This window comes from Microcebus murinus, chromosome 25, assembly GCF_040939455.1.
Source record: "Microcebus murinus isolate Inina chromosome 25, M.murinus_Inina_mat1.0, whole genome shotgun sequence".
Lineage (NCBI taxonomy): Eukaryota > Metazoa > Chordata > Mammalia > Primates > Cheirogaleidae > Microcebus > Microcebus murinus.
In genome coordinates, this window is record NC_134128.1 from 11,220,724 (window position 1) to 11,233,028 (window position 12,305).

General features: G+C 36.9%; 1 protein-coding gene across 3 annotated transcripts in view; it reads left to right on the plus strand.

Annotated features, from left to right (window-relative positions):
- The window catches only part of NSUN6 (NOP2/Sun RNA methyltransferase 6), a 62,696-nt gene that overhangs the window by 22,238 nt on the left and 28,153 nt on the right, over window positions 1-12,305 (plus strand). For all 3 annotated transcript variants that reach the window (XM_075997607.1, XM_075997609.1, XM_075997608.1), the window contains exons 7-8: window positions 4,348-4,467; window positions 10,643-10,787. In XM_075997607.1, coding sequence (XP_075853722.1) covers window positions 4,348-4,467; window positions 10,643-10,787 — 265 coding nt within the window. The remainder of the gene's footprint in view (window positions 1-4,347; window positions 4,468-10,642; window positions 10,788-12,305) is intronic.

Consider the following 12,305-nt stretch of genomic DNA (forward strand, 5'->3'; position numbering starts at 1 on the left):
TATGTTATTTATCTTGATCACCATTGATTGGCCAGTGAAACTTATTAAAAATGATAATGTAGGCCGGGCGCTGTGGCTCACGCCTGTAATCCTAGCTCTTGGGAGGCCGAGGCGGGCGGATTGCTCAAGGTCAGGAGTTCAAAACCAGCCTGAGCAAGAGCGAGACCCCGTCTCTACTATAAATAGAAAGAAATTAATTGGCCAACTGATATATATATAAAAAAATTAGCCGGGCATGGTGGCGCATGCCTGTAGTCCCAGCTACCCGGGAGGCTGAGGCAGAAGGATCACTCGAGCCCAGGAGTTTGAGGTTGCTGTGAGCTAGGCTGACGCCACGGCACTCACTCTAGCCTGGACAACAAAGCGAGACTCTGTCTCAAAAAAAAAAAAAAAAAAAAATGATAATGTAATAGCAACTAACACTTACTGAGTGCTTACTGTGTCCCATCCATGTACTGTGCTGAGCGTTTTATGTATATTATTATTTTTTTATTTTTTATGCAATAACCCCTTCCAATTGATTTACATACATTATTTCATTTACTTCTTACAGACCTCCGGTTTCATAGATAAGGAAATAAGAGGCTTAGGGAAGTAAAGTGCGTAGCACATAGTAGGCACGCAGTAATTTTTCAGTGACTGAATGAGCGGTTTGAGTACCAACCACATAGATAGAAATCAGCAGAGTCAGCATTTGAACCCAGGTCCTTCTGACTTTTAAGCCAGTGCTCTTGACTCTATGCCAGTGCTCCAGATGTAACCCTTGAAAGACTTGCATCCGAATCACTGCAGGGCCTATTTAGAATGCAGTTCCTGGGCCCTAGTTTATAGATTTCCTAATTCCTAAGCTGAGGGAGTAGGGACCCCAAGTATTCACATATTCCATTAAGCTTCCCCAGTGCTGTTTTTGCAGTTTCCCAGAACTCTGTGGTCAGTGTTCAGTGGGTATAAGAAATGTGTTGATCTTTTTATATTAAATCTCTCTTTTCAAACTAGTTCAGAATCACCAGATTCTCAGCTGGGCCACATCCAATCCAGTAAAATCTAGATAGCTTAATTCAGTGCAGACCAGAACCAGGTGATACTAGTTTCTTCAAGTAAAGTTCTAAAAGAATGCACAGAAGAGTAAATTTAAGAAGGAAGCAGAACTTTAAAAATTTATTATTGTCCTTGAATTCTTTATATATGTAATGATTTTCACAAATATAAGAAAGTTTTTACATTTATAAATAATGGCAATAAAACACATTTGGAGTATCTAGTTAAACAATTAAGTTGCCTTCCTTCTCAAACATACTTGAATACGTATATAACCATAAAGTTGAACTGATGATTAAAACACAGTCACTGAAAGTACATCGTGTAGGAGAGATCATCTAAATCAAAGCACTTTTCAGAAGCTTCAAATCATTGCAGTAGGTGCTGATTCTTCAGTAACATTCTTTTTGCTCTTGTCAATATCCATGCGTCACTTCTCCAACAGGTAAGAAATTGATGGTAGCCATAATTTACAATTTTCATTGAGGTTTTTAGGGATTCCTGTAGAACTAATATAAAAGATACTTAAGGCCTTTTATAGGTCTCAGCCTACATGGGGAGTCTTGTTGTCTCACAAATTTTACAATTTCATTACACTAGTCACCAGAACTCTGGAGTTAATTAGTATGCATCAGGTCACTTGTAGAACTTGTAGTTATAGGTACTAAGAGCCTATTCCTGGAGATGTTTTTTTGTTGTTTAATACAAAAGTCTTTTTCCAATAAAGTTTTTATCTTGGAATAATTTTAGAATTCTAGAATTTTAGCATTACAGATTTGCAGAGAGTTCCTATATACTGTTCACTCAGTTTTCCCTAATGGGTAATATCTTATATTATCATGGTACATTTGTTAAAACTTGGAAACCAACACTGGTACATTACTATTAACATTGCTATATATATGCTACATACATACAAATATTCTGTATGTTACATTACCATAAGCTCCAGATGATATTCAGATTTCATCAGTTTTTCCCCTAATGCCCTTTTTATGTTCCAGGATCCCACACTACCTTTAATCCTCATGTCTCCTTAGTCTATTCTGGCTGTGATAGTGGCTCAGTCTTTTCCTTGTTTATAAGACCTTGAAAGTTTTGAAACCCAGGTATTTTGTCAAATGTCCCTCACTTTGGGTTCATCTGATGTTTTTCTCATGGTTAGACGGGGGTTACTGGGTTTTTTGAGAAGAATCCCGCAGAGATGAAGTGCCCTTATTATATCAGGGGGTATGTGGTATCCCCCTAGAGACTTTGATTCAGTAGGTCTGGGGTGGGCACTGGCATCTCTGCTGTTTGTATGTTTTGATCTTCACAAGAGTTTTATGATCCGTACCCAGGTTTGGGAACCACCATACAAGGAAATGTCAACTTTTGAGATTTTTTTCTAAGATAATAACCAATAATTTAGAAATATTTTGCATCTGGCACTGTGCTAAGCACTTTTTAGACATTATGTAATTTAATCCTGTTTATTTCCTTTTTTTATAGTGAATTCACACTTATTGTCTATAATCAACTTTTATGTCTTATGATCGTGTATTTTGTCTTAGTCTAATAGAATTGTTCTTTGTTGGAAAATGACATTTTCTCTGGGCTTTCATTATTGCTATAGGCTGAATGTACTGTTTTATGAGATCCCTGTCATATGAGAAAGCTTGCCAAAATCCATAGATTGTATTATGTTTTGTACTTTTTCACTTACTTATCATCGCTTATTGGTGCTATCAGGTATTTCCATGTGTGGAACAAAAATTCACATGTATGAACCTCAGGGTTTCACATTCGGAGTCATGCCATAGCTATGTATCCCTCATTGGTGGTATTCATTTTGATCACCCTTTCAAGATGTCATCTGATTTCTCCACAAAACATGTAATTACCTTTTTCTCCCCTTGCCACTGAGAAACTTAAAAAATCATCCAAATATCCTCATTAAGATTTCTCCCTAGATTTAGCTACCCACTGATGCTTATATATTTGCATTGATTTTTTTTTTTTTTTTTTTTTTTTTTAGACGGTGTCTCACTCTGTTGCCCTGGCTAGAGTGCCGTGGCATCACCCTAGCTCAAGCAACCTCAGACTCCTGGCTCAAGCAATCCTCCTGCCTCAGCCTCCCGAAAAGCTGGGACTGCAGGCATGTGCCACCATGCCTGGCTAATTTTTTCTATATATTTTTAGTTGGCCAATTACTTTCTTTCTATTTTTAGTAGAGATGGGGTCTCGCTCTTGCTCAGGCTGGTCTCAAACTCCTAAGCTCAAACAATCTGCCTGCCTCAGCCTCCCAGAATGCTAGGATTACAAGCATGAGCCACCACACCCGTCCTGATTTTAATGCTTCATATATTGATAGAAAGGGGAAACTCACTTGTTTGCAACTTCTTTTTCACCATTGAGTTTCTGTTTTGAAGTAGTGGTTTTAGATTCACTTGAGAATGTCGCAACCTTCTCACGTAGTTCTTGAGGACATATTAGTGGTTGTCATGTTCATTGTTTTGGTGAGAGTTAACTGAAACCTGTAAGCTTTAAAAATTGTTCCATGCTTGTTTTAGCATCCACTTTTTTTTTCTTGCCAAGTATTTTTAAAAATGAATTACTTGTGATTATCTATTTTATACAAGGCTGTCATCCCATAGTAGCAGTCTTTTTGTAATTAAGACTTATAACACATGGTATAACACTGCTATAGATGGAGCTATGTTTAGATTGTATAATCTCATGTTTTTAGGAGACAATCAGAAATAGCTAGGATTTTTTTCACATTTTATTTTTTCCTGCTGACATGTAATATGGTGGTAATGAGCTGGGGCCCAAGTATGCCTTTTGGATGGCATTAGCAGCATCAAACAAGGATTCTTAAAAGGGAATTAAATAGTGAGGTACCCCAAATTGCAAAATTTTGCACATTTTTGGAAAAACGATGCAGAGAAATCTCATAATTTTAGAGGTCTCTGACCTCCAAAATATTGAGAACCATTGGAATTAAGAAACAGCACTATGATTTATTTATTTATATTTTTTTGCTGGTACCCAGAAAACACAGATATCAGGGCAGAAACTCTGGATTGACTAGAAAATTCATCTGTGTGTTTAATATGCAAGTGTGCTATGTGTGTTAAGTCATGTGAGACCATAGAATATCCTAGGAAATTATGAATTTCCCGACCTCGCATATTTGCAAAAACTATAATCTTGGCAGACTTGAGAATGCTGTACTGGATTACCTCAAAAGGTTTCTTTACAGTCTGTGAGTCTGAAATTAAAAATGATTTAGAATCATTGGTAATTTAGTGCATTTTTTTCTTATAGAATTTGCCCTCTGCCTTAGTTACTCATGTTCTGAATCCTCAACCTGGAGAGAAAATCTTAGACTTGTGTGCAGCACCTGGAGGCAAAACAACACACATTGCGGCACTGATGCAGGATCAGGTGAGATTATCTTGGCAACAGCTACTCTCAGTGTTACATACAAGGGCTGTCTGGAAAGTATGCAGCCATTGTTAATACTGCAAGAACATATTAAAAGGCTGGATACTTTTCAGGCAGCCCTCATATTTTTTACTAGCGAAGGTGGAAGTATATGTAACTTAGGAAAAATACAGCCATTCATAATCTGATTTATTTCAGATTCATTCAAAGTAAAGACTATTCAGTTATGTCAGTCACCACATATTGAGTGTAGTAGACTGTTGTAATTTATGAAGACTGAATAAAGACCTTGAATTCCCTAGTTTTTAATTCAATTATAGAACAGAATTCTTCCACATAAAATTAAGTTTAACTGAAACATTTAGGAGATCTTTTCTTAATTATAGAATTTTATACCTATTTTATAAAATTTTATACCTATTAAATTCTGTCACTACAAAATAACTTGACAGTACGTTATCAAAGTGTGAAGAATATATATATGTTGATATATGTACACACACATAGATACAGAATACATGAACATATATGTGTGTGTTTGTCTTGAGGGTCATATAAACCTTATGATCTTGCTTAATTATAAACCCTGAATCATTGTCACAAAGTATGAGTTAAGTTTGTCCTTGAATAACTTAAGCTCAGATTTTACTGCTTTTTTCCTGTGTATGTATATTTGCCAAGGTGTTCTCGTTTATTATGGGCTGGTTTTATCTGTGTTCAAAACTCCTTGTGGCCTTGGAACCATTATGTTCTTAAAACTGAGATTCTTCAACTCAAGAAGGATATTGCCAGTTGATACCATCTTTCCTATTTGTTTCAAATTGTGCACACAACTAAGTGGTTCCTAAAATCCTTACACATGCTGTTATCTTAACCTATAATAAATTCTTTAATCTGAAGTCAGATTTGTATTGACTGAACAACTAGTAAATATTTATTTATGGTAAATATGTACCTATGTACCAGGTATTGGGAATATAGCATTGAACCATAGTGACCAATATTTCTATCTTCATGGAACTTATATTTTAGTGGCAGGAAACATACAATAAACGAATAAAAGATATGACATTTATGATTGTGGTAAGGGCTGTGGTGAGAAATATAGGAGGATTAGCGGAATAGGGACTATTGAGGGGTGGGTGGGGAAGGAGTTTGCAGTTTAAGTAAGGTGATGAGCAAAGTCCACACTGTGAATGTAGTATCTGAGGAAAGACCTGGAGGTAATGAGCAATATGGAGGTCTGTAGAAAGAATGTTCTAGCTTGAGGAAACAATAAGTGCCTGGAGGTGGGAGGGTACCTGACTTGTTTGAGGACCCTCAGTAGTTTTGATGAAATAGAGTGAGGAGGAGAGTAGTAGGAAGAAAAAAGAGATCAGAAAGGTTGGGGCAGAGGAGGGTGTTTGGGCAGAGTGGCTGTGTAGGGTCTGATGGGATTTCAGTTTTAAGAGTGATGGTAAGTTTTTGAGTAAAAGAATGACATAAGTCTACCTAAGAAAGTAATGATGCCATTTTGGCTGCTGGATTGAGAACAAACTATAAGAGGGCAAGAGTATCACCAGCAAATTGGTATTAAGTGATCAACACATAAGTGGATATATAGGAATAACATCTATCAGGTGTCGGGCAGGTGGGGGGGAGGGGATGGGTATATATATACATAATGAGTGTGATCTGCACCAACTGGGGCTGGACATGCTTCAAGTTCTGACTCGAGGGGTAGGGGTAGCAAGGGAAAATAACATTTGTGCCCCCATAATATGCTGGAAAAAATAAATAAAAAATAAAAGGGCAAGGGCAGAAACAGATGAGTTAGGAGACTGTAATTCAGGGAAGAGTAGTACAGGTGGTAGGAAGTGGTCAGATTCTGAGTATGTTAAAGTAAAGCTATTAGGATGTGCTGAGGGATTGGAATGTGAGTTGTGGAATTGAGAGAATATTCCAAGGTGATTCCTAAGGTTTGGGGCCCTAGGAAGTGGAAGGATGGAGTTGCTGCTGGATAAATGTGACTGTGGGAGGAGCAAGTTCTGCAGGGAAAAATCAGAAATTGAGTTTTGGATATATTAAAATGAGGTATCTACTGGACATCGAAAAGATGGACTTTAGTGGGCAATTTGATATGAGTCCAGGGGAGAGGTCTGGGCTGGACATAAAAATTTAGAAGTCGTCAACATATTGATGATATGTAAAGCCATAAAGCTGATGATGAATGGACAGAGAAACTAGAGAAGATCTGAAGAGTGAGGTGCCTGGGTACTGAACACCAGCATTCAGAGGTTAGGAAATGAGAAGGAATGGCCAGTGGTGTAGGAGGAAAATCAGAGGAGTGTGATACCGTGGAAACCATGTGAAGAAAGAGGTGAAAAGAAGATGGTGGGGTCAACCATGTTAAAGCGTGCTGATAAGCCACGTAAAAAGAGGACTGAGCACTCCCACTGGACTTAGCAGCATATGGGTTATTGGTGACTTTGTCACAGTTTTGGTGAATGTAAATGCTTGTTTGGATTGAGAATGGGAGGAATCAAAGATTGAATTGAGGGGGGGAGGTGGTATACAGGAGAGCAGAGAAATAGGGCACTAGTTGGAGAATGATATGGGGCTCAAGGAGTTTTTTCTTTTTAAGATGAGACATAACAATGTATGCTAATGAGAATGATACATTAAAAGGGGAAATTGATAACATCTGGGAAAGGAGAGCATGACTGGAACAGTATCTTTGAATAGGTGAGATGGGCTGGAATTTTTTTTTTTATTTCGGCATATTATGGGAGTACAGATTTTAAGGTTTCAATAAATGCCCATTTCCCCCACTCCCCCCACAAGTCTGAGTCTCCTTCATGACCATCCCCCAGATGGTGCACATCTCACTCATTATGTATGTATATACCCGCCCCCCTCCCCCCTCCCACCTGGATGGGCTAGAATTTGATACACAAGTGGCTTTAGATGGTCGCATGAGGCAGTCTATCTATGGAAATAGGAGGGAAGGCCAAGTGCATGGCTGCAAGTGTTGCTGGGTTGGTAGACTTGGCAACAGACTGTAAGTTCTCTTACTGTTTCAGTTTTCTCAATGAAATAAGCAAGGTCATCAGATGAGAATGCGGATGGAAAGGAGGTAGTAAGAGTTTTGAGAAGGTATGAAATAGGAAGCTAGGAAAATGCAAGCTAGAATGGGCTATGAACATGTCATAAGAATTCCAGCTTTCACTGAGGGCCTCATGAATGTGGTGGTCATAAATTTGCAGTGAGATTAGTTGTTGTGGTTGTATGCTTTTCAGCTGCATGTGGGTAGACCTGAAGTTGATGAAGAATTAATTTAACCATAGCAGTGTTTTTGTCATGTGTATACGAGGGAGTGAGTGACATGAGAGTTGAAGAAATAATTGTGATGTGCTACAGAATCCATCTCAGATTCTTTGGCAAGAATTTTAAAAGGGAGAGATAGGGGACCAGTTGTACTTTTCTAAATTAACTCAGATTTATACAGTGTATGAAAGTCTTAGGAACCTAGGAAACTTGGCAGTTACTTTCCTGATACTAATGTATAATTAAGAAAATATTACTTACTTGGGGCAAGACTTCCTGACATAAAAAACATACCTCCATAAGGCTTAGCAAAACCCTTCTGCTCCAACTCATTTACTTGATAAAAGATGTGTCATACTATCTGTGCTCCCACCCCCAAAAGTGCCAGGTGGTAGACTTTATCAATAGTTTTTAATCAATAGTTGATGATTTTTAAGGTTTTCAAGGGATTTATAAGCAATCTTACACTGAAAAATGCAGAAAAAGTTATTGTCAAAATGAAATTTTAGCTTTTCCCTTTTATAAGTACAAATCATGTTATCCGAAGACTTTGATGAAAATTGACATTACACATTCGTATTTAACCCTATTTGAATTTTTGAAATATTCACAATGTCACAAGCAGAGGAGAGAAAAAAGTATGAATATAAAAATTTATATTTTCAATAAATACATTGAAGGGTCAAAGCTACCATCTCTGCACTACACACACACACAAAAATATATATGTATATACATACTATATATACACTACACATACACACACACACACCATACACACACACGAGTAGCACTGGTTTGACCTCCATGAATAGCCTTAGGTCTAAGAAATATCTCCAATGGAAAAAGATACTTGGTTCACTCGGGGTGATTTACTTGCCTGTTTGTTTATACTCTTGTTTGCCCCCAAAGAGTTTAAGGTGTTAACAATCAAAACTCTTGAAGGACCAATGCATTAAATACCACTAATGCGTAAAATGAAACACATGAAATAGAAGGGTTCATTTTATGGAGTTGTGGTGTTTAACGCAAATCATTTTCCAGTTTACTTGGAAAGTTAAAGGTAAAGATTGATTATGACATGCTTTGAGAAAGTGATCCTTTTTAGTTTATGGTATATTTATTGTATTTGCTTAAAGGTAATTATTCATAGGTATTTTATTCTCTCAGTAAAAAAGTCTTTCCAAAGAGTATCTGGGTATTATAAGTGTGTTTTCAGTTGGTTTTATAATGCTGTGTAAAACCAAACACAAAATCTTGGCAGCATATTCCTAAATATGGATTTGATGCAGGAGTCTGTGGGATGCAGCTGGTTCCTGCTGGGGTCACTCGTGGACTGGTCAGCTGCAGGTTAACCAGGCAGTTCTAATGATCTCAGGTGGGCTCATTCACTTGGGTTTGGATGGTGTTGGCTTACCTAAAGCAGGCTCAGCTGAAGATGAAGAGGACCAGAGGGGAGGATGCCTGCCTCTGGTCCATGTGTGTTTACTCCTGCTAGGACTAAGGCTAGCCCAGCAGAGGGCAATAGTTGGTGGCTGGTGATGGCAGAGAGCAGAGTAAGTCCAACTGCAATCACCTTCATCATATTTTTTTCATCATACCTTGCATCTCATTTACTATCATCCTGTTGGCCAAAACAAATCACATGGCTGAGCCTGAGTCACAAGGTACTGGGTATTGCAGTGTTATCTGGTGAAAGATGAGGGTACATGGGGGTTGAAGAATTGAAGCTATTTAAGCAATCTACGACAGTGATACAGCAGTGTAGAAATGAACAACTCCAATAGAAATACTTGAGTCAGACTAGAACCCCAAATTTTGTTGCTGCTTTTTGATTATTTGTTGTTTATTTTAGTAAGTAAGCAAATTTTATATAAATGCACCCTCCAGACTTGTAGTTTTGTAAAAGTAGCCTTCAGCCAGTGAAGTTTCTCCTTCACTATAGTACATTTGAACCTTATTTTGGTTGTTTTTGACTACTTTTCTAGTTCAACTCACTTTTAAATGGTTTTCCTGTTTGTCAAGGTATTAATTGAAACAATGTCTGTCACTGAACCTGGTGACGTTTAGGAACATTATCTGCAAATTTTCTGTATTGATGCATATTTCATACAAGGACGGAGTAGGTAAAAGGAACAAAAACAAGAAAATATATAGAAGGGTCAACCCCATTGCCTCTGTAATATCATATATGTTTTAAAATATCACATTCATGTCAGAATTCATTCTTAAAATTGTGACTTCTTGTCTTTATTGACTTTGACTTATATGAAGTGTTAACCATACAAAATTATTTTTGAACTGCTTTTTATACCACTGCAGAACATTTTGCTATCATAGACAGAGGTTTGGCTCATATTTTTCTGGAGTAAGTTATGGTAATTCACAGATATTTTATATATGCAGCTGGAAAATATCAAAATGAGGATCAGTTCTACAAGTAATGTTCTTTTGCATGTCACAACACTTTAAGGCAGCTGTCTCATAGCGTTAGTTCATGTTCTTAGAGAGGTGAGCAAGGGACATAAAATTGGTGATTTTTAATGTTTACCTCCAATGGATGTTTTAAAGTTTTAGAAGACTGTAAGCCCTTTTTTTTTTTTTTTTTGGTTTTGAGTTTTGTTGATTAAAAGCTAGCCATTATAAAATTATTTTCTGGCAAGAATGAGCTTTTTAAATGGAAAGACTTAAGTATTTGATATAAATTGGATATGCATTTGGTTAATGAATTCAGCTTTAAAAGGAGGAGTAGAAAGAAAGTGGAGAGAAGACCATAATTTTTCACTGTCTTTTTATCATTGTTAATTTTCACAACTGCTTTGGATTTAATTTAATTCTATTTTTTTCTGCATTTTTTGTTTCTTTTTAGGGAGAAGTGATAGCACTGGATAAAATTTTCAACAAAGTAGAAAAAATAAGGCAGAATGCCTTATTGTTAAGGCTGAAGTCCATCAGGGCATTTTGCTTTGACGGAACAAAGGCAGTTAAACTTGATATGGTTGAGGACACAGAAGGTAAGTTAAATTTTGTTTTTACTATTTTTAATTGAAATCATAATTGTGTATATTTATAGGATACAATGTGAAGTTTGGTTACATATACAATGTGGAATGAATAAAACAAGCTAATTGACATATCCATCACCTCAATCACTTTTTGTGGTAAGACATTTGAAATTTAGTCTTAGCAAGTTTGAAATATAAAATACATTAACTGTAGTTTCCACTATGCAATAGATACCAATCTGGGCAATAGATGTCAAAAACTTACTTCTCCTAACAGAAACTTTTTACCTTTTCAACAGCATCTTCCCTATTCCTTCCCACCTCCCCCAACCCCTAGTAACCACCATTCTACTCTCTGTTTCTTTGTGTTCATTGGGGTGAAGTGGTATGTCATTGTGGTTTTGATTTGCATTTTCCTGATGATTACTGATGTCGAGCATTTTTTCATATACCTGTTGGCCATTTGTATGTCTTCCTAGAAGAACTGATAATCTCTGTGTCACCTTTATTTTTTTTTTTTAAGAGAGAGTTTCACTCTGTCGCCAAGGCAGTGGCATGATCATAGTTCACTGCATCTTTGAACCCTGTGAGCTTAAACAATCTTCCCATCTCAGTCTCCAGAGTAGCTAGGACTATAAGTGCACACCACCACACTTGGCTAAATATTTTTATTATTGTGGAGATGGGGTCTCAGTATGTTGCCCAGGCTGATCTTTAACTCCCAGCCCTCGCTGGGATTACAGGCATGAGCCACTGTGCCTGGACTTTTTCATCTTTATTTTTGAAAGTTAGTTTTGCTGAATATAAAAGTCTTGGTAGACAGTGTTTTCTTTTGTTTTTTTTTTTCCTTTCTGTACTATGAATATGTCATCTTACTATCATTTGGCCTCTATTGTCCTGATGAGCAGTCACAGCTGTTAATCTTACTATAATATCCCAGTACATGGAAAGTGGTTTTTCTCTTGCTGCCCTTAAGATTTTCTCTTTGCCTTTGGCTTTCAACATTTTTATGATGATGTGCCTGGTTGTGAATCTTTTTGCATTTTTCCAACTTAGAGTTAGTTGACCTTTTTGGATGTGTAGATTTATGTTTTTCATGAAGTGTGGGAAGTTTTCAGCCATAATTTTTTTGAATATTTTTCTCCTCTTTTTTTCTTCTTTCCTTTTGGCACTAATATTGTGCCTAAGTTGGTGCTTTTAATGGTGTCATACATTTCTCTGAGGTCTTTGTTCATTTTAGTAATACTTCATTCTTTTTTCTCTCTGACCTTGGGATTATATAATCTGTATTCATCTGTTTTCAAGCACACTCATTTTTTTTGTTAGCTTAACTCTGGTTGAACCCCGCTAGTGGATTTTTTTAAGTTATTGAACTTTTTTAACTCTGTAATATTCTTTTTAATAAAATAATTTCTCAAGAAATCAAGACGGAAATAAAAAACTTCTATGAAGAAAACGACAATGGAGAGACAAGTTATCAACTCCTCTGGGACACAGCTAAAGCAGTTCTGAGAGGAAAGTTTATCT